This window comes from Panthera tigris, chromosome C1 (genome assembly GCF_018350195.1).
Source record: "Panthera tigris isolate Pti1 chromosome C1, P.tigris_Pti1_mat1.1, whole genome shotgun sequence".
Classification (NCBI taxonomy): domain Eukaryota; kingdom Metazoa; phylum Chordata; class Mammalia; order Carnivora; family Felidae; genus Panthera; species Panthera tigris.
In genome coordinates this window covers 65,373,711-65,401,245 of record NC_056667.1, presented here as the reverse complement: position 1 = coordinate 65,401,245, position 27,535 = coordinate 65,373,711, and the positions used below count along the sequence as shown (strand labels likewise).

The following is a 27,535-nucleotide window of genomic DNA, read 5'->3' as shown; positions in this document are numbered from 1 at the left end:
ACCAAAGTTATGCCAAATTTCTCTTCCCCTTTACTTCCCAGCAGGGGGGCTATTTTGCAGTTTCTATGGAAATGGGAAAAGTAAACTTCCCTCTATTTTTTTCCTCTATTACCTTTTTAATTCATAGAATTCCATAAATCCTATGTTCAGGTCCTTTCATGGTCTGGACTCTCAGGGGTCTACTATGGAAACTAAAGAAAATCTAAACATTGTTTCAGGTTTTTTTTTCTTCACTCTTTGGTTTAAACGATCTTCTCAGGAGGACAATGTGAGTGATTCTGTAAATAGGGGAAGAACTATATGCAAAGAAGTACAGAAAAAATATAAAAGTTGCTATTTTAAGGGGTTGTCTAACCACACATAGTGTCCATTTGATATATTCCAAGTCTTATGATGCAGATAAGTTACTTTTTTCCCCCTGAAACCCCCTCTGTCTATATCTAACAACCAGAACAGAAACACTAACTGATTATCTGCCAGACAGGAGAGTCTCATACACTTGGAATACCACACATGTATTTGTCTTAGTATGCTTATTTAAATTGTAGTAGTCCATTCAAATTTGAATTGCTTCCACAACTCAACACCAAAATGGAAGACAAACAAGTTCAAAGGCTTAAATATGTTCCTTGCGTTTTCTAATTTTTTTAATGTTTATTTATTTGTTTATTTTTTTGAGACAGAGACAGAGTGAGTAGGAGAGGAGCAGAGAGAGAGAGAGAGAGAAGGAGAAACAGAATCTGAGGCAGACTCCAGGCTCTGAGCTGTCAGCACAGAGCCCAACGGCGGGGGGGGGGGGGGGGGGGGGGGGGTGGGGCTCAAGCCCACATACCATGAGATCATGACCTGAGCAGAAGTTGGATGCTTAACCAACTAAGCCACCCAGGCACTCTTACATTTTTTAAATTACTGTCAGATAGATGTTATCATGAAATGTTCAAAAGAAATCTATTGTTTTAAAAACTTTAAAAATTAAAAATTATGACTGTGTGGCTCAGTCTATTAAACATCCCAACTCTTGATTTTGGCTCAGATCATTATCTCACAGTCGTGAGTTCAAGCCCCATGTCAGTCTCCATGCTAAGCATGGAGCCTGCTTAAGATTCTCTCTCTCCCCCTCTCCCTCTACCCCTCCCCTGCTTTCACATGCATGTGCGCATGCCCACACACACATTCTCTAAATAAATAAATACCATATTTACAACATTGTTTAGCATAGCTTGTTATTCTTCTTCCCCATCTCTATTCCCATTCCTACAATCTCTACCTGCAGTTTCACCTCCACTATCATTCCTGTCCTGGAGTCTGGAACAGCTCAAATCCATTATGTGAGCTGTGTTGGGAAAGGAGTGAGGGGGCATGCAGTTGGATATTAGCCATAATTCTAATTCTATTGTCTGGCTGACCCCAGTGGTCTGCGTTTTCTCCAACATCAGAAAAAAAATTGTGATTAGCATGCAAGTTTCCATCTTGCTTAAATTGGTGGCAAAAATTAGATCTTAAATCTACTGTCCTCCATTAATTGGCTCAGAGATTCATCACCTTGGGATGGGATTTGGGAACTTCCAAATTCCCACAGCTTTTAGGAATACCATGAAGGCTTCAACCAGCTTTGCTGTCAAGTAGTGACTTTAGCATTAAAATGAGTTCTGTCACTTCAAGATGATTACTCTTCAGCTGGTCTCTGAAGCATCTGGGGCTTACTTGAGTCTCTCAATTTCACCATATTATATATGGACGGCCTTTAAAAATTTTTTTTAATGTTTATTTATTTTTTAGAGAAAGAGAGACAGAGCATGAGCAGGGAAGGGGCAGAGAGATAGGAACACAGAATCTGAAGCAGGTGTCAGGCTCTGAGGTGTCATCACAGAGCCCGACATGGGGCTTGAACTCACGAATGGTGAGATCATGACCTAAGCTGAAGTCAGATGCTTAGTCGACTGAGCCACCCAGGAGCCCCTGGGCCTGCTTTTTTTATGAAGAAGCAACATGATAATCTTTAAAATTAGCTTTCTAGGGGCGCCTGGGTGGCTCAGTCGGTTAAGCATCCGACTTCGGCTCAGGTCATGATCTCACAGTTCGTGAGTTCGAGCCCCGCGTCGGGCTCTGTGCTGACGGCTCGGAGCCTGGAGCCTGTTTCAGATTCTGTATCTCTCTTTCTCTCTGCCCCTCCCCTGCTCATGCTCTGTCTCTCTCTGTCTCAAAAATAAATAAACATTAAAAAAAATTTTTTTTAAATAAAAATAAAATAAAATTAGCTTTCTAAAAGAGACACAGGCTTACACATCACCTACCATAACGACTCTTGGTATTTTATTAAGGTGGATGCTGGGTGAATTTGTATAATGCTACAAACTTCTGTCAGAAACAGCCACTTTTACTTACTTTCCAGTTTTATTATGATATAATTGTATAAATATACTCTTACATATAGATAACAGTGTTGCTAGAGAGGAGGTGGATGGGGCGATGCATTAACTGGGTGATGGGGATTAAGGAGGGCACTTGTGATGAGCACTGGGTGATGTATGGAAGTGATGCATCACTAAACTCTACTCCTGAAATTAATAGTACACTATATGTTAACTAACTGGAATTCAATAAAAGTTTGAAACTACAAAAAAAGTAACCAAAATTAAAATTGAAAAAATAAAAAATATAAAGAAATAAGACTCAGGAAAGTTGATTGTTTCAGACTTCATGTGTTAGTCAAGAATCAGTGGATTTTAATACTAAATAAATAAATTAAAATCCCCAGGGGAAAAAAAGATATAATTAATATATAACATTGTGTAAGTTTAAGGTGTTCAGTGTAATGATTTGATAACATGTATATATTGCAACTGGTTACCACAATAAGGTTAGTTAAAACATCCATTGCCTCAAATAAGTACCTTTTTTGCACATGTGGTGAGAACATTTAAGATGTACTCTCCTAGCAACTTTCCAGTATAAACTACTGCACTGTTAAGTCTCTGATGGTTTATCTCTCTTGATCTCTCCATTACTCTTCTTCCTTTCAGGGTCCCCATCTCCTTCATGAGGTATTCCACACTACCCTTCAAACAGAGTAAGGAAGTTCCATCTTGAATATACTTCTGCATGTAGCAAAACCTTCCTCTGACCAGATTTTTGCTGACTCCACATGAAGATTGATGAGTTATGGCCCTATAGTCAGTAAAGGACAATGGTGGGTCTTCAATCACCTTCAGTCTTCTACCCAATTACAGCTGTGGCTTGTTTGTATCGTGGACTACATGGAAACGAACACATACTACCCTTTGGACCCGTTGCTGCCTATGTCCATGACGTAACCATCCCGGCTGGAACTCTTTGTTCCCAACATCTACTTCTGGCTCTACTCCTCAATATCTGTCACCATCCTACTCCTCTGTCTCTTTTAAAGATACCATCTATCTCTTGCTCTGAATCACGCTATCAAACATTCATTTGGGCACCATTTCACCTGTAGCTTTGCTTCAGGAAATAGTTGTTTTTCCACAACTATCCCTAAGGAATTCTTGCCATGATAATACCCAGGACTTCCCAAAGAAGACAATAATTCTGACTAAAAGTATATTCGACTATTTTAATATAGGTAACTATTGAATCAAAGCATATTCATCTGAAAAATACTAAGAAATTTGGAGAAGAGAGTTAGGGTTTTATGGAAGAAAAAACCTAAAACCTGTCTTCAGAAATTCTTTCTTTATTTATTGCTAGTCCTAACTTCACAGCTACCCAGAGGAATTTAGAATCATTTGGGAATACCTGTAAAAGACAACCTTCTTGAGGTGCCTGGGTGGCTCAGTCCATTAGTGCTGGACTTTAGCTCAGGTCATGATCTCATGGTTGGTGGGTTTGAGCCCTGAGTCGGGCTCTGTGCTGACAGCTCAGAGCATGGAGCCTGTTTGGGATTCTGTGTCTCCCTCACTCTCTACCTCTCCCCCACTCATGCTCTTTCTCTTTCTGTCTCTCAAAAATAAATAAACATAAATTTTTTTTTTTAAAGACAACCTTCTTATTGCCTTTCACTAGTAAGTAGCCTCATTTGATCACTCTACTTGGGAGACATGGCTAGGATGGTTTGGAATTCAATTAATGAAAATCAGGCATGAGTTCATTAAAGGAAGAAGCTTTGTTTTTGTTTGTTTGTTTGTTTGTTTTTCACAGAAATAGCACGTAAGTCCTTAAGAAATATTTGCTTTTTTTTAATTCCCTTAAATTCATATCTTCATCCAGAGATAAATGAAACATTCTCCCTCCTTTATGTCCATTTCTTGTCTCTGGCATTTGATTTTCTTCCAGCCTTCCTCCCTGTAAGGAGGAAAAATTTAAGTACATGTTATCACTCTGGGGAAGTTGGGAGGGATGCGCTTACTCCTTGTCAGGCACTGTGCTAAACTCTGTCATACAAATGTGCGTAAAATCCAAACCCTGCTTCTTGAAGAGCTCACAATCTATTTAGGGAACTAGACATCCATGTAATCATGTTTAAACTATTATTCAATGTATTAGTACTCACATAGAGCTTTAAATACAGAGCTATAGACAAATACATAAGGAGACAGTTAATTTTGCTGGGGAGGTTTAAAGGTGTCACAGAAATTAAAATCATAAATAGTGCAGGAATCCAGAGGGTGGTTTGCAGTGGGGCATATCTTGGCCCACCAGTGCTCAGGATTGTCCTTTCAGCTTGAGGACCTAGAAGAAACTGTCAGTTAGATGCTGTCAGGGACCGAAGGTGAAACATGAGTGAAAGCAGAAGTCATAAAGAGGCTGTCAGCAGAGACTGACTCTAACCAGGGCATGCCAATCCAGGTTTGGGCCAAGTATCAGAATCAAAGCAACTGATGTCACATGTAGAGCTGTGACAATTTTACCTGAAAACAAAAGGAAAAGAATAGAAACAAAGCACATATCCTAACATGGTTGTCAGGTCTAGAGCAAGCAAGTGGGCACCAGCCGCCCAGTAAGGTAGAACTCAGGGATTTTCAAAAAATACCAATGCTTTATGACAAGAGTGGAAAAGGGGCCAGATTACCTGTTTCAAGAGGCAAATCCTCTAAAATGTCATCCACTATCCGTAACATCTGCCTCAGGACAAACAGGATCAGAGTGTCCTTTAAAGGGTCTAGCTCCAACTCTGATGAATAATTTTCAACCATAAAGATATTATAAACAGGAATATCTAGCATTTTGCTGACTTCTATTATCTGTGGAAAAATTAATAAGCATAACTCATATCTGAAAAAGGACTAAATTCAAATATAATTCAAGAAAGAAACTGAAAAAGCAATAGCTTGATAAATTATCTTCTGAATATAATTATAATGCAGATAATTATTATTTTAAAGTAGGACATAAACTTGAATTAATCAGGCAATTGATCCACTTCTTCATTTGCCTGTTCACATTTGTAGTGTGAACACATACACACACACACACACACACACACACAAACACCCATACATCCCCCCCCACACACACACACACACAATACAACACTATTACAATAATTCCTGGTTAGAAATATATTCTTTACCTGGCTTTGGGACGTCATAGAATTATTCATGTTTAAAAAGTTGTCTTGAAGAATTTCACTGCACTTATCAATTTTAGTAAGCAAGACCACAAGTGCTGTACCTATATCAAAGAGATAAATCAGTGATTTTGTATCATAAACAGTAATGTGTCAACAAGGCAATTCAGTATGTGTGAAAGCAACTCTCTGTGGGGTGAAGATTTAGAGAATGAAATATCCCCAGTAAATGTCAATATGGAACCTGAAGTTCTTCTAATAGGAGAAATGATCTTTTCTTCCAACGTGAGATATAATTTCTAAATGCAACTGAATTCACACCATGTTGCAATCATCTACCATTCCAAATAGTGTGTTTTAAAGTGATAAGGTGGGGTGGGAGGCAGGGTGGTTGCTGGATATTGAAGAGCAAAAAAGACCCCAGAAAGTGAAGATTGTGTGAGAGTATTTGTAAAAACAAAGCACACTGATTTCACAGTTCTACTAAGGACTTCTTGCCCTCTCCCAATAGGCAGCTAACCGAATCAAAAGCCTCTTTACTAACACCTGCTTCCCCAGGAAAAAATATTATAAAACTAAGATTTCCAAATGCCATTCAAGAATATCCCTGAGGTTCTTTACAAGAGCTTTTAGTATCTTCCCCTTACATGAATCATATATATGAGTCATATATATGATATAGATATTCCCTCTCTACCCGCTTTGTTGAGAGTTTTTATCATAAGTGGATGTTGAGCTTGTCAAATGATTTTTCTGCATCTATTGATATGATTTTATCCATCATTTTGTTAATGTAGTGTATCACATTGATTGATATGTGAATGTTGAATCATCCTTACATCTTTGGAATTAATCCCACTTGTTTATTGTATATGATTCTTTTAATCTATCATTGAATTCAGTTTGCTAATATTTTGTTGAAGATTTTTATGTTTCTGCTTATTAGGAATATTAGCCTGTAATATTATTTTCTTGTGGTGTTCTTGCCTGGTTTTGATATCAGGGTAATGCTGATCTTCTAAAATGAGTTTGAAAGAGTTCCCTCCTCCTCTACTTTTTGGAATAGTTTGAGAAGGATTGCTGTTAATTCTTATTTGAATGTTCAGTAGAATCCACCAGTGATGCCACCTGTTTCTAGACTTTTGTCTGTTGGGAGTTTTTTGATTACTGATTCAATATCCTTCCTCATATTTGGTCTGTCAAGATTTGCTATTTCTTCATGATTCATGAAGGATACAACAGAAGGTTGTATGCTTCTAGGAATTTATCCATTTCTTCTAATTTTGTTTGTGTATAATTGTTCATCGTAGTCTCTTATGATAATTTGTGTTACTGTGGTATCAGTTGTAATATCTCATTTCTGGTTGTGTTTATTTGGGTCTTTTTTTTTTCCTGAAATTCAGTGAAAGGACTCCCACTTCTGGACCAAATGGAGCCAATATACTTTTCCCTATTCTTCCTTCTAAATACAACTAGAAACACTAGACATTATTTATAAATCAAACACAAAAATTGAAATGTGGAGAGAATAACAAAATAACAGAAATTGGCTAAGGACCACAGGATCCAACGAAAAATATGGTGGTGAGTTCTCTAGGCTTTCTTTTTACTTCAAATAGCCTATATTGGCTGCTGGAGAAGTGCACAACTAAGGAATGCTAATTGGAACTGGTGAAAAGAAAGGGAAAGAAAGGAACAAAAGGTTAAAAGAGGGAAGGGAAGGAAGGGAAGGGAAGGGGAAGAGAGGGGAGGGGAGGGGAGGGGAGGGAAGGGGAGGGGAGGGAAGGGGAGGGGAGGGAAGGGAAGGGAAGGGAAGGGAAAGGAAGGGAAGGGGTTCCTCCCCTCTAAAAACCAGAAAAAAGAAAGCTAATTATATCCAAATCAAGAAGATGAAAGAAACCCTAAGGAGCAGAAATCAAAGAACAAACTAAAAACAGAAAAACAATTTAAAACATAAACAAAAACATGGTTCCTTGAAAAGAACAATAAAATTGACAAACCTTTAGAAATAGTGACAAAGAAAAACAAAAGAAAAGACATAAATCACCAATATCAGGAAGGTCACAGAGATATCCCTACAGACCCTACAGATATAAAATGAATAATAAGGAAATGCTATGAACAATTCTATCCACATAAATTTGACAACTTAGATGGAATGAAATGAACTAAAGTCTACAAACTATCCCAACTCACCTAATATGACATAGATTAATAGCTTGATAACTATTTTAAAATTAAATTTTTGGTTTTTTAAAAAGCCCTGAAAAAGAAATCTCCAGACTCAGATGATTTCAATGGAAAACTCTACCAAACATTTAAAGAGAAATTAACACCAATTCTTCACAATCCTTTCAAGAAAATGGAAGAGGAGCACTTCCCAACTCATTTTATGAAGCCAGTGTTACCCTGACACCAAAACCTGACAAAGCATCAGGAAAAAAAAATACGAATCAATATCCTTCATTAATTTTTAATAAAATATTATCAAATAGGATTTGGCAATATATGAAAAAAATATGTTTCATAATACATGGGATTTATTCTAAGGAGACAAGACTGGCTGAAGATTCAAAAATCAATGTAACCCATCATATTAAGAAGATAAAGAGGAAAATTTTTTCATGATTATATCAATCTATGGAGAAAAATTATTTGATAAAATTCAACATCCATTCAGGACAAGAAGGAAAAAAAACTCAGAAAACTGGGAATAAAGAACCTCCTCAAATTGACAAAGCACAGCTGTAAAAAAAAAAAAAAAAAATATATATATATATATATATATATATATATATATATATATATATGGCTAACATCATAATGGTGAAACACTGAATACCTTCCCCATAAGATCAAAACACCACAAGGGTATGTGCTCTCACCACTGTTATTCAACACAGTACTGGAACTTCTAGCCAGAAAAATATGACAAGAAATGGAAATAAAAGGCATACAGATTAAAAACAAAATTATCCCTATTTAAGATGGTATGAAAATCCCAAGGAATAAAAAAAAAACTTGCGTAGAACTAATAGGTGAGTTCAGCAAGGTCACAAGAAACAAGATTGACATACAAAATTCTATTGTAAATTGATGTACCAGGAATAAGCATCTGGAAGCCAAAATTCAAATATGATATCATTTTTAAAAAATTAAATATGTAGGTATAAATTTAATAAACCATGTGCAGGACTTGAATGTTAAAAACTGTGGAGAACTGGGGCGCCTGGGTGGCTCAGTCGGTTGAGCGTCCGACTTCAGCCCGGGTCACGATCTCGCGGTCCGTGAGTTCGAGCCCCGCGTCGGGCTCTGGGCTGATGGCTCAGAGCCTGGAGCCTGCTTCCGATTCTGTGTCTCCCTCTCTCCCTGCCCCTCCCCCATTCATGCTCTATCTCTCTCTGTCTCAAAAATAAATAAACGTTAAAAAAAAATTAAAAAAAAAAAAACTGTGGAGAACTTGTGAAAGAAATCAAAGATCTCAATAAATGGAGAGACATATTATGTTCATGGATTGGAAGACTCAGCAGAGTAAAGATGTCAATTCTCCCCAAAATTTATACATGTGGTTACTGTTATACATGTGGTTAATGTAATTATACATGTGGTTAATGTAATGTAATTACAAGCAAGATTTTTTGTAGAAATAGACAAGGTAATTCTAAAATTCCCATGGAGGATGAGTTAAAGATGGCAACATAGGAAGACCCTGACCTCATTTCTGCCTATGGACACAACAAATTTACAGCTACGTATGGAATCACTGTCCTCTGAAAAGGACCTAAGAACTAGATGACTAGCATGTCCACAACAAAAAAACACAAAAGTAGTGCATCCAGAAGGGTATGAGAGGCAGAGACACTGCCCAGGATTCCACTCCAGATGCAGTGACCTCACAATCAGGTGGGATGCAAAAAAATACAAACTCTTTCTCAAGGGAATGAAGGGACTGTGCCCCACATCAGGCACCCCAATGCTGGGGGCTGACACCAGAAAGACAAAATGTCTGGTCTTGAAAAACAATGGGGATTAAGACCAGGGGAATCACAGAATTATAAACAACACAGATCCCAATCTTAAAGGGCCCCACACAAACCCAGTAGCCCTGACATCCAATGAGAAAGCAACAGACTGAAAAGCACCCAGACCATAAATGAGGGTGACTCACTTAACTACGTTTAAATCTACAAATGTGATAAAACAACACAGGGCTACACACACACACACACACACACACACACATAACAGTGGCAATTTTCTGGTTTTGATCTTCCTGGTCAGGTCAAGTAATATGAGGAGGTGACTTGACTATCAAGCCACTGGAAAATCACACGTGACAAAAAAATATGTAAATGATCTCTGTCTACTGTTGCCAGTAACCAATCTAGGACTCAGGAAATTCGGTAAAGGGTCCATAGGACCTCTCTGTATGCTCGTTGCAATTTCCTGTGAATCTATAATTATTTCAAAATAAAAGGTGTTTTAATTTTTTTTAATGTTTTAATTTATTTTTGAGAGACAGAGAGAGACAGAGCATGAGTGGGGAAGGGGCAGAGGGAGACAGAATTTAAAGCAAACTCCAGGCTCTGAGCTGTCAGCACAGAGCCTGACTTGGGGCTCAAACATACAAACTGCAAGATCATGACCTGAGCGGAAGTCGAACACTTACCCAACTGAGCCACCCAAGTGCCCCTCAAAATACAAGTTTCTTTTAATAAGGACAATGAGACTCACCACAGCTTAAGACCTCTTTTTGAACTTCTTTGAACTTTGCCACCTCCTTAGAGGTGATAGAACTGATAGAGTTGATATCTAAGACATAGGCCACACAGTGAATCTTGTCCTTCAGTGACGGAGAGGCGATGAACATAGGATGGTCTGGCGTAATTGATTTATGGGGGCTAAACTGTTATAGAAACATAAGGTAACATTTAGAGAGTCTTTGCTGACTTCGTTAAAACACATCCATGCTTGAAATGCAACTACCACTAACCTCCAACCCAAAACTTTCCTCCCCCTAGCCACTTTTTCCCCAGGTTAATTAGTAATCCCCCTTCCATACTTCCTCTCCACTAGGAGTGTAATGTTATTATATCTTTCGTATAGAAAAACCACTTCATTGTTTTGGCAAAAATTATAAGTATCCATACTTTACATTATCCATAATGGAACTATTTCAGAAAAATGCAAACAATGTTTGTTTAAAAAGTTAACTTCAGAGGCTCCTGGGTCACTCAGCTAGGTGAGTGTTCCACTCTTGATTTCATCTCAGGTCATAATCTCATGGTCTTTTAGGTGGAGCCCCACAGTTGGGCTCCACACTGACAGGATGGAGCCTGCTTGGGATTCTCTCTCTCTCCTTCTCCCTCTGCTCCTTCCCTACTCCTGTGTGCACGAGTGCCCATGCACACATGCTCTCTCTCAAAATAAATAAATAAATATATTTTTAAAAAGCGAATTTCAAATCCGAGTCTCCAGAAAAAAAAAAATGACCATTGACATTGGTTACACATCATTTAAGACTTTAAACATTTTGCATACTTAAATGGACTAATGAATAGAGGAGAAAAACAGAGGGGGGATGGGAAATGCCATTTAAAATAAAATGCCATAGGGGGCACCTGGGTGGCTCAGTCCAGTAAGCCTCAGACTTCAGCTCAGGTCATGATCTTGCAAGTTTGTGAGTTCGACCCCCACATCAGGCTCTCTGCTGTCAACACCAAACCCGCTTCAGATCCTCTGTCTCCCTGTCTCTGCCACTCTCCTGCTCACACACTCTCTCAGAAATAAAATAAACATTCAAAATAAAATAAAATAAAATAAAATGCTATAGGAGTGCTTGTTCAGCTCAGTCAGAGGACTGAAATTAGGGGTGCCTGTGTGGCTTAGTCAGTTCAGCATCTGACTTCAGCTCAGGTCATGATCTCACAGCTCATAAGTTCGAGCCTCACGTCAGGCTCTGTGCTGACAGCTCAGAGCTGGAGTCTGCTTCAGATTCTGTGTCTTCGTCTCTCTCTCTCTGCCCCTCCCCAGCTCGAGCTCTGTCTCTCTCTCTCTCTCAAAACTAAATAAACATTAAAAAAAAAAAAAGAGCACACAACTTGATCTCAGGGTCATGAGTTCGAGCCCCATGTTGGGTGTAGAGATTACTAAAAAAAATAAATTAAAAAAAATAAAATAACATAATTTCTTTAATTTTACAGAAGAAAAAGAAACTAAAGAGAAACAGAAGAAAAATCCCAAATTCTAAGTTAACATCTTCATACCAAGAATGATAATCTTTCTAGGATTAAGAAAATAGATTTAAAACTACAGTACAGGGCTAGGTTCATTATTTTTTTTTTTCGAATAATATCAAGTAACTTTATTTCCCTCTGTGCTTTTCTAGTAATTTTTTTTCAATATATGAAATTTATTGTCAAATTGGTTTCCATACAACAAAAAAATATGGAACACTTCACGAATTTGCGTGTCATCCTTGCGCAGGGGCCATGCTAATCTTCTCTGTATCGTTCTAATTTTAGTATATGTGCTGCCGAAGCGAGCACAGGTTCATTATTTTTTAACTATATGTTTCAATGCTAAACTGAGTAGATTGCCTCTCTGTTGTGAAAAACGAAGGTGTTAGTAGGCTCACCTTATGGAGAACCTGAAGTTCTCCAATCTCTCTGCTCTGTTCCACCTCCTTGTATCTTATGTCTCCATAAATTGTGAGGATGAGAATTACGTTCCTAGTTAACTATGTGTTTCAATTAGCATAGCATCTGTAACAAAATAGGTTTTTAATAATTTTTTTTTAATATATGAGTCCATAGTTAAGGTTTCCAATCAAGCACAACTGAGCGGCAACAGAAGTCACGTTTAGAAATTGAGGCTGATTGTATCACACCCAATGCCTAAAAGAAAGGTGATAATAATGGTTGACTTTTTGAGCATTTAAAGTACATTCTCTCATTTATCTTTGCAGGCACTCTACAAAATGGGCTTTATTATTCCCTACATTTCACACATAAAAAAGTAAGACTTGCAGAGACATATATGTAACTTCATTATGAGTACACATCTAATTAGTGGCAAAGCCAACTTTTGGATGTAGGTATTTAGGTGGCATTTAAGTGGTGAAACGTAAGTACTTATAGTATAACAATATCACACTTAAACAAAAAGTGGTTAAATGTTCCAATATTTTGTCTAAGCGATCAAAAAAGTGCATGAGGTTAAACTATTACTTTTCTACTTATTTTACATTATTGTAAAAGTGATATAGGAACAATCTTTTCCTGAACGTTTTCTGAAATTTGTATAAGTAAAATACTGCTTTTGACTGTATTTCTTTCTTTTTTTTTGAGATTACCTTATTTTTTTAAGTAATCTTTGTGCCCAGTGTGGGGCTCAAACTCATGACCCTGAGTTCAAGAGTCTTAAGTTCTACCAACTGAACCAATGAGGCACCCCAGCCTATATTTCTTGATGCCATAGAAAATAAGTTCTTCTACTTTACTTATATGAACATTTATTCATTTAAAAGTAGAGTAGTGTTGGTTGATGTTGAAAACACCTTATAACAGTTGAAATTGTCTTATAGGGTAAAAATTTAACAAAGAGCATTGATGGAAATGATTTGAAAGGTTTTCGAGATTGGAGAATTCTTACCTCATATCTGTCTGGCACACAGCCTTTTAAGATGTGGGGTATATCATCCACACACAATCCTACTCCCTCTTCCTCATGTAGCCCCATGGAGTCACACAACATAAATGGCAGATATTTGTCATCTTTCCCATCTTTAACGGAATAAATCCTATACTATAAAACAAAGTATATCAAATGTAAAAATTCGTTCTTCAACAAGCATTCAAGACATGACAATAGGAAGAACACAGGGTGGCTAATACCTAACACTGGTCCTCAAACATTTTAGTCTCAGGATCACCTGATACTCTTAAAAATTACTGAGAATCTCAAAGAGATTTTTATTTATGTAGATCATCTCTACTGACATTTAACATACTAGAAACTGAAATAATTTTAAATATTTCTTAAATCATTTTAAAATACAATTATGAATTTATTGCATGTTAACCCAAATAACATTTTTACAAAAAAATTACTTTCCAAAAAAATATTAAAAACAGCAGGATCAATTTACTTTTTACAATGCTCTTTAGTATCTGGATTAATAGAAGATAGCAGGATTCTCATACCTGCCTCTGAATTCAGTCTTTTGTGATAGATCATTTTGGTTGAAGTATATGAAGAAAACCTAGTCTCACGTGTATATATGTAGTAAGAAAAGGAGAGAGTATTTAATTTAACAGCTTTCAGAAAATTGTGGATATTCCTCATTAATAATGCATCAAAGCTCAACAAGTGATCATTTCTCAAAGGTTAGCTGTAATGTGGAATCTGTGATATTTTCATACTCAGTTACATTAAATTCATTGATCTATCCTACACTTTGAATACACTTTGTATCCATGCATGGCTTAGTAACACAATGCATTTGTTTATTTGAAAATATTGGTTCACTGGCTTACCTAGATCTTCCAAATATTGGCACATTTCACTGGACAATATTAAAACATCATACTTTTTACTAGCACCGCTAATCTTACCAGATAAGTCTTTAAGTCTTAGGAAGTTATGAAGCTCAAAATGGTAGATACAAGCTGCTCAAAGTTCTAATTTTCTTTAAAACTCAAATGCTACCATTGGCAACAAACATCGTTGGTTGGTTGTTTTTCTTGAAGTGATATGCTCAGTTAGTGCATTTTCCATGAATTTCTACTGAATAGCTACGTATGAATAAGCAAGCCTGCCAATTGTCTTCTCAATTAAAAATGATGTTACCTGAGAAAAGTTCAGCTCACAACTCAATTGCACCAGTGTCTTTGCTCAGCAACCACCACATTTTGGTATGCCTTAGAAACCCTTTATATGTACTTCCCATTTCATCACACAAAATATTAAAATAATGTGTTCTCAAAAGCTGAGTTTAAATAAAATCCATGTTACTTATTCATCAGTTACATTCTTAAGTGAAAGCATTTTGTTTGTTTTTCCTGCAAGCTGAGTGGTAGAAAGGAATACAATGATTACTAACAGTGTTTGGTGCCATTACTTGATTTGTGCAAAGGTGCCAGGCAACAAATAAAACTACATTTGTATGATAAGTTCAAATGTCCATACCCTACAAAAAGCAAAACCATCTTAGTATTATTATGAAAATAATGTTAAACTCACAGACCCCATAAAATTCTCTCAGGGACACTCAGGGGTCTACAAACCTCACTTTGGGAAGCTCTGCTTTAACAAATCGTCTTTTCTTAATAAACACACTCAATCTGATACCAAGAGGATTTCTCGGAACTCTGAAAAATCTTTATTGGTCAAATATACTTCCAAATAGGCACAACTATGGAATATTTAGGCAGAAACACAAAGAAAAATGCTAACTCCGAGATACCAAACAACAACTTGAATCACAATTCTCCCATTCCCAACCAGGAAGCAGAGAACCCCTCTATGACCTATAGGAATCTGTAATGAAGTCAAAAGCTCCCATTGGTCCATAAGTCCAATGCCTAGGAGCAATATCACTGGATATTTTGATCTAAGTAAATGGGACTTTACTGGTGCCTCCACCGGAAAGGAATTACACAAAGCAGTGGAGTCACATACTTAAAGTGCATTGTGTAATTTTAGTATCAGTAGGCACATTCATAGTTTTCATTAATCTGTTTCCTTCACAAATTGAGTTCTTCAAAGAGAAGGGTCCCTGAGCAATAAACTCCTGCTTCCTTGGGGCGCCCGTGTGTCTCAGTCAGTTAAGCATCTGATTCTTAATTTGGGCTCAGGTCATGATCTCAAGGTTGGTGAGACTGAGCTCTGCCTCAGGCTCTGTACTGCCAGCACAGAGCCTGCTTGAGATCTCTCTCTCTCTCTCTCTCTCTCTCTCTCTCCTTTCCTCTCTTCTCTCTCTCTCTCAAAATAAGAAATAAATCATTTAAAAAATACATTCTGTTTCCTTGATAAATATTCTGTCCTGTATTCCTTCAGTTTATATAGTAGTATTTGCATTTCATTTGGACTTCAGGATCTACATCTTCTCTTAAAGTAATGTGAAAAGGAAGGAGATGAATCCTGTCCTGGTGAGTACCTGTACTACAGCACCTATCACAGTGAATAGTACTTATTTGTTTATTATCTACATTGAAATCCCTGAGTAATAAGACCAATTATTTGTATTTAGGTCTTTACTGCCAACACAGTATTTAACAGAAACATTTCCATCAATGCTTAATGTATTGAACTGCTGTTGCCGTATCTTGCTTTGGCTTTTGAGGCTAGACTAATACATCAAGATGAAGCCAGCCAAGTAGATAGAATCTAGCCAACTTCAAGAAATAAAATGTGTTTCTTGAAAATCATAGAAAATGCTTTCAGTTATTAAATGTGACACAAAACTAAAATGAGCCACGTCTGTCCGATGCAAAATTTTGTACTGACGGTGCACAGCACATTTCCAATCAGAAGATAACAATATTAGGTTGTAGCAATCACAGAAAAATACAGTTTGATTATGAAATGTCCTATTCATTCCCCTTAATTTTTTTGTTTGATTGTATAACATTGAGAAGCACAGAATGGGAGAAAGTTTTTCCACAATAATTTGTAGGTCTTTGGAGTAACAGTTTTAAAAATGGTATTAGTACTCCTATTTGTTTACAAATAAGATTGTGTTCACAGGAGCACTGATAGATTTACCCTTTGAAGGTTGACTCACCAAAGTGAATTGTTGCCTTGCTTTTCATGATCATTTCTTATAAAATGGTTTTGTAAAATGGAAAAGGGTTTCATTCTTTTATTACAAAAAAAAAGAGAAAAGAATTTCAATCCAGGTAAAACCATACGGGACATAAGTAAAAACACATTTCTAATATAACAGACAAAGACTTACACAAAGTTTTTTTAAATTTTAGTGTTGTATTCTACAAGTTTAAGCATTCTAAATATAAGTGCTTCTTGCGTGCATAAAAATGAAAAGCCTCTCAGTAAAACACAACTCAATGGAGGCAATTCAGATTCAGCTTTTACTCCTGTTTTACATTTGATTTAGCATTTAATTGCTTGTAGGTGAGAAGGTTAACATTCCCAGAGAATGGCAAAGAAATGAACAAATCTAATAATTGTAATCAATAAAACAAAACCCTCAGGAAATCCTTGAGTAACTTACCTGTTCAGTAATGCTGGTGTCATCAGACCCCACTATGGCTTGGCGAGTCAGACGGCCTTGGAAAACAGACTTCACTGAATTGATAAAACTAGACTTTCCAGATCCAACTGGACCCAGCAAGAGAATACAAATTTCTGAAATCAAGTCTACTTTGGGCTTGAAGGCTCTGAGCTCTGCTAGAAGCCGATTCCTCTGCCTGTGAAATAACATGCAGAACTTAAAACAGCCACACCCCCAGAGGAACAACAGCACAATTCTCCTGGACCTTCTTTCCTTCCTTTTACAAGTATGTTGTAATTACTTATGTATTATTTGGGTATTAATGCCCATCTCTCATCTGATGTGAAATGGTCTATGGTTACACATTTTGTGCTTGAAGAAAATGCATTTATCTATATCTTAATAAAGCTAAACATTAACCAGCAACCAAATCACTGTTAAACTATTAGCCTTGACAACACAAGTCAGAGAAATATCAGCAACACTGAAGATGTGTGTTATCTCAGTAATAACATTATATTAAGGAGAAATAAAATATATACAACACAGATATTTATAAATTGGGGAAAGGAGGTTTGCTTTTATTTTTTTTTAATTTTTTTAACGTTTATTTATTTTTGAGACAGAGAGAGACAGAGCATGAATGGGGGAGGGTCAGAGAGAGAGAGGGAGACACAGAATCTGAAACAGGCTCCAGGCTCTGAGCTGTCAGTACAGAGCCCGACACGGGGCTTGAACTCATGAACTTCGAGATCATGACCTGAGCTGAAGTCGGACGCTTAACTGACTGAGCCACCCAGGTGCCCCGGAGGTTTGCTTTTAAAACTTACTGAAATTCCCCCAAAACTTTATTCCCAAGGAAAGGCTTCAAAGGAATTATCTGAAATAGTCATCTAGAAATTTCTGTCTGGAAAACTTTGGATCTAGCCAGCTCAAGTGAAAAAGAAAGTCAAATTGCTGTCAGGTAGATTTTTAAAGGTTCACAGTTGGTAGTCATTCTATTTTTGCTGTTGTTGTAAATTGCCTCAAACATATTATTTAAATAATATTATAATTCATTTTTATCACCCAAGTTATATTTTTTTATTTTATTATTTAATTTCCAATGTCATTTATAGAAGTGTTCTAAATAAAGTGAGTAATAGTCCAAAAACCTAACTTACTTTGAGGCTCTTGTTACCTTGAGCATATAGGTTGTATCATCCTTAATTCCTGTAGGAAATAAACATAGCATAATAAGGTTTTTAACTTGTCTTGCTAAATATGCCAAGTCAACCTTTTCAGTGGGGCAGCGAGTCTGCTTATATAAACCAGGGCCGAGCTGTCCAGTTAGGAGTTAGTGTTGGTAACCCTAGTGAAGAGAGAAAGGAAAATTACCCCCCTTCTAGGGAGGATAATTAACTCACTCTGCAAACTCTCACATAAGTATACCCAGAGGTCCTAGAGCTGACCCAAAAGGGGTCATATATCAAAACAAACCCCTGCTATCGCTCACTTTCCATCTCCATCTCTCCACTTTCACTCCTCAACTGACTCTGTTCAAAGCTGTCTACACCTTCTGGGTAATACATCATAACCTTTATGCTTCCCAGGTTACATTTTGAAGTTTATGAAACAGTAATTTGATGGCATGAAACCTGACTGTTCCTCTCATTTATCCTTGTTCTTGTAGCTCAGTGATGACCAACAAATACAAAGAAAGACTAGAACCAGAATGTAGGATTATCTCATTTAACATACCTTCAACTCGAAAGACTTCATTTTCCAAATAAGTGAGGTCAGAGGAGATATGTACTCCTAATTCAGAGCTTAACAAAGGATGTATAGAAAGTTTGGTTTTGCTTGAATCTATACAGAACATCTCTTGATCAAAGGAACAAAATGTCAGTTGCCCAGAAGCAATTTTCACTTCTGCCTCTAGAACTGCAATTGCCATTTCTGTAGCTTTATTCCTTTGAAATGAAAAACAGAAGGAGGGGATTGGCTCTGTAAACTCTTTACCTGGTGCAGGATAATGCCCAGGTATAAAGACCCCAATAATCTTATTATAAAAGTAAAGAATTGTTATAGTAGATCCCTGAAGCTGGCACCTATCAAGCAAACTAAAACTTGTATGTCCATGGACACTAGACTTATAAAGAAGTCTCAAGGAAACGTTTCCAAGCAGCTTTTGCAGACTTTTCTCCTCATTCCATGTCAATCTCGTTGTCACTGCCATGATTTTCTGTATCTGATAGAAAAACAATAGGTTGAGAGGCTAGTTAGTATACCACAGTGGCTTAAAGTACAGATTTCTGCTTCTTCTAGTTCCAGTGCGTTATTTTTTTCTCCGACCCAATTAAAACACGTTGGTTGGATTACAATGTAAAAAAACAAAACAAAACACACACACACACAAAAACCAGAGATAGAACAATAGTAGGTAGATATGAAAAAAAAAAAAACCCAGATAATTTAGAAATCAAAAATATCATTAAAATATCATTAAATTTTTTAAGTCAGTAGACAAATGGGCAACTAAATAAAGAATAAAGTAAAATTAAAATTAATAAATTAGAACACGGGTCAGCTAACTTTTTCTTAATGACAGGTTTAAATATTTTAGGCTTTGTGGAACATATAATCTCTGCCATAATTAACTCAACATTGCCAATGTAATGCAAAAACATAGATGATATGTAAACAAATGGACATGATTATGTTCCAATAAGGTTTTTTTTTTTTTACAAAAACAAGTGGGTGGTACACAGGTCATGGTTTGCCAGCCCATGAATTAGAAGATAGGAAAGGGGAATTTATACATAAAACAGTTCACAGAGCAAGAAATTGAAATATGAGAGGAGTTAATAGACATGGAGGTCCCACAGTGGCAGGATAGACCATGAGTCATCATGCCAATTCTTTCAATTCTTTCAAAAACTAGAACACAGGTTAAACTGTAAATATATATATTTGAAAGCATTGAAGAGATAACAAAGGAGTGAAGACTATGTCATTGGCTAAGATTTGGAAAAGAAGTGAAGACGGAGAGGGAAGCTTGGCATTTGGGAGCACATTTCTCTGAGGAGCGTCTGTGAACTTTAGAAGAGGTGCCTGAGATGCTGAGAAGTTAGGCAAAACTTTTGTTAGACTCACAGAGCTAGGGGAATATAGTGCAAGAAAGAGGGTGCCTTGGCAATCTTCCTCCCAAGCTGTGGGCAAGGATTTTGAAGAGCTACAGGGAAGAAAAAAGGGTGGCCTAAAAATGTACAGACTTAATTCCATCTCCTGGTAATTTCAGTCTCTGAGTGGGTTCACATACATGAAGATTGCCTGTGCCTCTAGTTGTAAGGCAGGAGCAAAAACAAATCTTGTCTGGATGAAGAGAACATTTTTCTAGCTTCAAACTATCCCCACAATGTTTTTAGATTTAGTGACTCACATTCATCAGAAACACAAAGCAGGAAATGAAAGAACATGATAGAAAACCAAGAGAAAAAGCAAAATACAGAAATAAACCCATACTCTTTATTAATTTGTTTTGTTTTTCTAGATTCCACACATAAGGGAAATCAGATGGCACTTTTCTCTCTGACTTATTTCACGTACCATAATACCCTCTAGATCTATCCATGCTGTTGCAAATGGCTTATCTCATCTCTTTTTACAGCTGAGTAATATTCCACGGTGCGTGTGTGTGTGTGTGTGTGTACCTCACATCTAATGGAAAAACTGTCTCTAATGGAAAAGTAGTCAAAGTATATGAAGACATTCACAGATGAGGCAACTCAAATCAACTATAAACACATGAAAAAAATGTTCAACTGTTCTAGAAAGAGAGCTGTAAATTAAACAATAATGAGATAGCAGTTTACATCCAACAAGGGGCCAGCAATACCAAGTTGACCCAAATATGGAGATTCAGTAATATTCACATTGTTTTGATGGACATATATCATTTTGAGGAGCAAGCATATTCATGGCAGCTTTGTTTAGGATAAATTAGAAGCCTGGATATACAAATTTTGGCATATTCACACAATGAAATACTAAAGAGCACTGAAGTGACTGAACTAGGCCTATTTGTATCAACTTTAATAAAGCTCAAAAGACTAAGCAAGTTGAGAACAATACACTTAGTATGATAGCATTCATATAAACTGTTAACACAAAGCAATACTAGAGATCATGTTCAGATACAGAGGTATATGTGGCAAAAGCACAAAAAACAAGCACAACAATAATTATACCGCAGTCTGGATAATATTTCCCTCTGGCAAGGAAGGGAAGAGAAAGGAGTATAGGAGAGATTCACAGGTAACTTCAACATTATCTGTAATGCTTTTGTTTTTTTCAGGAGGAAAAAACTACTCTAATTAGATAAATCATCTTAAGAATCTGATAGAACTTACTCTCTAGCATTCCCTGTATTTAAAATTTTCATTAAAAAACACAACAAATGAAAGAGAAAAGTATGATCATTAGCAGTCATTAGCAGCCATTTCACTCTGAATTCATTTTCAAAGAAAGGAAAACAGGCAATTTTCTTTACACACAGCTAGGAAGCATCAGATGGCAAAAAAATCACTTACCTGGTTTTAAGAGTTGGATGAAGCTTAAATGTAGTCTTAGCTGGATCCAGCAGCCACAGTTTGGAGACAGAAGGTTCTGCCGAGATCTGTGGCATCTGTGTTTGAAAGAAAGGAAAGTGAAACTCAGCAGCAATCAGTGGCCAGCATGAGAACGTCATTAGGTTTCTTTTTCCTTGTTAGAGAGAAAGAGACAGAGAAAAGGAAAAAGAAACTAAGATTTCTGCCAAACCCACCAGAAAGATCTTTGGTCCCCTCTGTAGCCCACATGTAGGCACTCAGGAAATGATAATTAATAAAAACTGCAATAAAACCAATAGCCAACATTTCTGCACATTTTACTATGTGCTTGGCACTGTGCAACTGCTCGCGTTTCCTAGTGTCTTCTCCAAACACGGTAAACACTCTTAGTATCTTTATTTCTCAAAGCATGCAAATGAAACTTAAGTATGCAAGTTAATTCAGCTAACAGAGCGACAGCGCTGGCTGGTATTTAAAACCATCTTTCTACACTGGAACACACAGATGAAAATTTGGCTCTTCCCTAATTCATTTATAAGGCAGTGCACAGCTTCTTTTCCCATTTACACATTCAGTCATTCAACAAGGGCTTAGACCCTGGAGAAGGATAATGCTGAGTAAGATAAAAATAGTGCCCTCAAATCGTATGCTGTGCAATCAGGGAGATGGTCAGGTACACAGACAGGTATATTAGTGTTCCAAATGCTGCAAGAGGAGTAAAAACAAGATCCCCTGGGGACCGGAGTGACAGTGGCCTCACCCAGCCTTAGGGCACTAGTAAAAGCTAGCAAAGCAAAGTTCAGACTGAGACATGAAGTTATAGTCAGGAAGAAACTTCCTTCTTTTCCTCCAAGGTTTTCCCAGCTGGTTTGGGAATTAAACTGAAGGGAGACAGATTGACAGAAGGAAAAAACAAAGTTTTATTATGTGTGCCTGGAGGCCCAATAATAAAATTGAGACTCAAAGAAATGACAAAACAGGCAGTTTTTATACAATTTAGACAAAAAGACAATCAATTTGTGAGAACTCGATGGGCTAAAGAAAACAGATGTTTGGGAACTTTAATTAGTAAGGAATTCTAAGTGGAATTTGGGCCAGGTAGCTATAGATTAGTAAACACACATACACATACCAAGGTCTATTTCTTCTGCTTTCTTGACTTTAAAGTCCTTATCTCTGGTGATAAGGATGTCTTTTTACTTCTTAGTACAGGGAGGATATTTTTTCATACGAGAGGTTTATTTTCTGCTTTCAGGGGGTCAGAGGTCTAAGGGTGTAAGTGTCCTTACACCGGCTATTTCGCAAGTAGCTTCAATTCAAAATAATCAGTATGTCATTGTGGTACATTTGGGGGCAGCCCACCGGGGGCCCCTACAAAGTCCAAGAAAGAAGTGAAGCAAGAGAAAGCGTAGTGTCATCAGGGGCCTCCACACATTTTTCGTGGCTGGAATGGATTGAACTGCATCGAACTGGCAGGCAATGAGGCAAGGGGGCTGATTAGGATTGTAAAAGTCTTTATTTAAGTTGGATTTTATCACGAAGACAATATGAAGACTCCAAGCAGAGTAACAGCATGATCAAAACTGAATGTCAGAGAAAGAAGAGTTAGTTTTTCTGGACTTGTAACAAATAATCATACACCTAGAGGCTTTAAAACAACTCACATTTATTATGGCACAGTTTCCGTGGATCAGGAAACCCAGCAAGGTTCAAATGGATTTTCTGCTCAGGGTCTCTCAGTCCAGGTATTGGCCAACTGTCTCCTGTAGCAGGATTCTTGCAGAGTCGTGACACGGAGGCTTTTCTCTCCAGGAAGCAACTTTATGTGCCGGCACAACTCAGTTGGGTTTGTACCCAAAGAATTGAGCCCCAAACACCATGTGGTGTAGTTTTTTTTATACATTTTACTTCTTTGTCTCCCATATATGGTAACACACAAATATGTAGTCTGATTAAGCGGTCTCACGTTACAAGGTCGTGAGGGATGTTGTCACGTACACGTACATGTATAACCAGGTTGCCTTGAGGTTTTTGTTTTGTTTTGTTTCGTTTCATTTCTTTCCTTAGGGAGGGGACACTACGTCAGTCCCATCTTTCTCTGGGAAGGAATCTGATTGAAAGCTCATTCGGGTTATTGGCAGAATTTAGTTCCTTGTAAGTGTAAGACTGTGGTCTCCTTTTCTTCACTGATTGCCAGCCTGAAGCTACTTTCAGCTCCTAGAGGTTACTCCCAGTTTCTTGCCAATGGCTTTTGCATTCATCTTATACAACATGGCAGCAACAGAATCTCCAAAGTCAGCAGCAGAATCTTCTCTGTGTCAAACCTCCTTCATGCCTTGAGTCTCTGCCTTCAGAAAGATTTCCCTCTCTTATAAGGGCTCACCTACACCTAATTTTTTCAAGGTCACTGAAGATAATCTCTTTCTTAAAGACAATAAATGAATCATGGAAGTGATATCCCATCATTTTCGGATTTCTGCCATATTCACGGGGAGGGAGTTGTACAAGGAGGTAGGCCATTGGGAGGCCACCATAGATTTCTGACTATAACAAAGGACAAGACTAGAATCAAAGAGACTAGTTTTTAGCCTTTTGCATTTACTCATTAACTCATTCATTCATTCATTCATCCATTCATCCATCCATTCTTTCTTCTTTCAGTAAAAAAATATATTGAGCACCAGTATACCAAACTTTGTGCTAAACTCTGGGGACATAAACAGACATAGATTATACGCACATTAAACCAATGTGGAATGAGGGGTGCCTGGGTGGCTCAGTCAGTTGAGCATCTGACTTCGGGTCAGGTCATGATCTCGCGGTTTGTGAGTTCGACCCGCGTCGGGCTCTGTGCTGACGGCTCAGAGCCCAAAGCCTGCTTCAGATTCTGTGTCTCCCCCTCTCTCTTTCCCTCCCATGCTCATGTTCTATCTCTCTCTGCCTCTCAATAATAAATAAATGTTTAAAAGAAATTAAAAATTAAAAAAAAACAATGTGAATTGAGATTAGGTGAGGCAATGACTGAACTTAAAGTTAGGATTAGGTGCAATAAAGAATTTAAGGCAAATACAATAATCTTTTGGTTCTTTTAAAAATATTTTTAGTTATGGGATGCCTCAGTGGCTCAGATGGTTAAGCATCCAACCCTTGGTTTCGGCTCAGGTCATGACCTCACAGTTCCTGAGTTTAAGCCTCACGTCAGGCTCTGTACTGACAGTTCTAAGCCTGCTTAGGATTCTCTCTTTCTCTCTCTCTGCCCCTCCCATGTGCTACTTATCTCTTTCTCAAAATAAATAAACTTTAAAAACATATATCTGTATTTAGTTATTAGACACTAGGCAATGGAATGTGAAAAAGCTACTTGCACAGAAAACCCACAGGATGAATTAATACCATATAGGCTGAATTAGGAAGTAACATGGCCATCTTTTTTGAGCTACTACGGTACTTACAAGATCTGCTGTGTATACCTTTCATCAGTTAAAAATATGAAAAAAAAATTGCACCAAAACCCATAAAATACCCAGGAATAAACCTAACCAAAGAGGTGAAATAATCTATACACTGAAAAGAAAGTTTATTAAAGAAATTGAAGAAGACACAAAAATATGGAAAAACATTCCATGCTCCTGGATTGAAGAACAAATTTTGTTAAAATGTTGATATGGCCCAAGCAATCTACATATTCAATGCAATACCTATCAAAATAACACCAGCATTCTTCACAGAGCTAGAACAAACAATCCTAAAATTTGTATGGAACCAGAAAAGACCCCAAATAGACAAAGCAATCCTGAAAAAAAAAAAAAAAAGACCAAAGCTGGAGGCATCACAATCCTGGACTTCACAATATATTACAAAGCTATAATTATCAAGACAGTATGGTATTGGCACAAAAACAGACACATAGATCAGAATAGAATAGAGAACTCAGAAATAGGCCCACAAATATATGGCCAACTAATCTTTGACAAAACATGAAAGAATATCCAATGGAATAAAGACACTCTCTTCAGGAAGTGGTGCTGGGAAAACTGGACAGCAACATGCAGAAGAATGAACCTGGACCACTTTCTTACACCATACACAAAAATAACTCAAGATGGATGAAAGACCTCAATGTAAGACAGGAAGCCATCAAAATCCTAGAGGAGAGAGCAGGCAAAAACCTCTTTGATCTTGGCCAAAGCAACTTCTTACTCAACACGTCTCCGGAGACAAGGGAAACAAGCAAAAATGAATTATTGGGACTTCATCAAGATAAAAAGCTTCTGTACAGCAAAGGAAACAATCAGCAAAACTAAAAGGCAACCGACGGAATGGGAGAAGATATTTGCAAGTGACATTCAGATAAAGGGTTAGTATCCAAAATCTATAAAGAACTTATCAAACTCACTATCCAAAAAATAAATAATCCAGTGAAGAAATGGTCAAAATACATGAATAGGCACTTTTCAAAAAAAGACATCCAGATGGTCAACAGACATGAAAAGATGCTCAACATCACTCATTATCAGGGAAATACAAATTAAAACCACAATGAGATATCAGCTCACACCTGTCAGAATGGCTAACATTAACAACTCAGGCAACAACAGATGTTGGCGAGGATGTGGAGAAAGAGGATCTCTTTTGCACTGCTGGTGGGAATGCAAACTGGTACAGTCACTCTGCAAAACAGTATTAAAGTTCCTCAAAAAGTTAAAAATAGGGGCACCTGGGTGGCTCAGTCAGTTAAGCGTCCGACTTCGGCTTAGGTCATGATCTCACGGCTTGTGGGTTTGAGCCCTGCATTGGGCTCTGTGCTGACAGCTCAGAGCCTGGAGCCCACTTCACATTCTGTGTCTCCCTCTCTCTCTCTGCCCCTCCCCCACTCATGCTCTGTCTCTCTCTCCTTCAAAATAAATAAACATTAAAAAAAATTTTTTAAGTTAAAAATAGAACTACCCTATGACCCAGCAATTGCACTACTAGGTATTTATCCAAGGGATACAGGTGTGTTGTTTCGAAGGGGCACATGCACCCCAATGTTTATAGCAGCACCATCAACAATAGCCAAAGTATGGAAAGAGACCAAATGTCCATCAATAGATGAATGGATATAGAAGATGTGGTATGTGTGTGTGTGTGTGTGTGTGTGTGTGTGTGTATATATATATATATATATATATATAATGGAGTATTACTCGGCAATCAAAAAGAATGAAATCTTGTCATTTGCAACAACACGGATGGAACTAGAGGGTATTATACTAAGTGAAATAAGTCAGAGAAAGACAAATATCACATGACTTCACTCATATGTGGAATTTAAGATACAGAACAGATGGACATAAGGGAAGGGAAGCAAAAATAATATAAAAACAGGGAGGGGGACAAAACAAGAGACTTTTAAATACAGAGAACAAACTGAGGGCTGCTGGAGGGGCTGTGGGTGGGGACATGGGCTAAATGGGTGATGGGCATTAAGGAGAGCACTCGTTGGGATGACACTGGGTGTTACACATAGGGGATGAATAACTGGAATCTACTCCTGAAATCATTATTGCACTATGTGCTAACTTGGATGTATATTAAAAATAAATAAATTAAAAATTTTTTGAAAAAAAATACACATATATAAAAATATACTGATATTCTCATAAATTTTTGAGAATACTATATATTTACATGGAAATAAATCATCTTAAAAAGACTTGGGGGGCTATTTACAGGGGGAAAAATGGAAGATGGAGAGATATGAAGACAGGATAGTCCCATCACCCAAGTCGTAGGGTGGTAGTAACAATAAGTGGATAAAATTATTGCCAGATCTGTGTGGAGAAAAGCCCTAAGCCCTGTACTCCAGGCCCCAGGTACTGAAATGGCCTAAGTTTTGTGGGGTTTTTTTGTCACTTGAGATGTTCCTGTAGCTAGATAAGGGGCCCACCTCTAAAAGCAGTGAGCATCGCCCATATTGGGTGGCTGGTCAGGAAGACCAGGGAGCCAGAGCTATCTCACCTGAAGGACATTAAGGTTTGACTCTGTTTTCCTCTCCTTCATCGCTCTTCCTGCTCTTCTGCAGCCTCTCCCTGCTACAAACTTGGGGTCATTTGTTTCCCAGTACTATCTTGCCTTAAAGATTTCATTTTCCTTCTATCTGCTTTACTTCCTCACCTCCTCACTTCC

General features: G+C 37.5%; 1 protein-coding gene and 1 non-coding gene across 3 annotated transcripts; both read right to left on the bottom strand.

The window, feature by feature from the left end:
* Positions 1–3,942: 3,942 nt before the first annotated feature.
* On the bottom strand, positions 3,943–23,162 carry IFI44L (interferon induced protein 44 like). 2 transcript variants are annotated; one of them, XM_007079200.3, is made up of 10 exons: positions 23,032–23,162; positions 21,350–21,444; positions 18,519–19,008; positions 17,942–17,990; positions 16,779–16,974; positions 13,196–13,348; positions 10,277–10,448; positions 5,546–5,646; positions 5,045–5,216; positions 3,943–4,317 (listed from the first exon to the last, which is right to left on the bottom strand). In XM_007079200.3, the coding sequence occupies exons 3-10, from the start codon at positions 18,994–18,996 to the stop codon at positions 4,268–4,270; spliced, it is 1,371 nt and encodes a 456-aa protein (XP_007079262.2). In that variant the 5' UTR covers positions 18,997–19,008; positions 21,350–21,444; positions 23,032–23,162; the 3' UTR covers positions 3,943–4,267. The 2 variants fall into 2 exon arrangements, with proteins under 2 accessions (XP_007079262.2, XP_042853592.1); XM_042997658.1 differs by lacking the exons at positions 21,350–21,444; positions 23,032–23,162 and having other exon boundaries at positions 18,519–19,201.
* LOC122241612 lies at positions 11,984–12,090 on the bottom strand. Its single transcript, XR_006221853.1, has one exon. It is a non-coding gene; the product is annotated as a U6 spliceosomal RNA (small nuclear RNA).
* Positions 23,163–27,535: the final 4,373 nt, after the last annotated feature.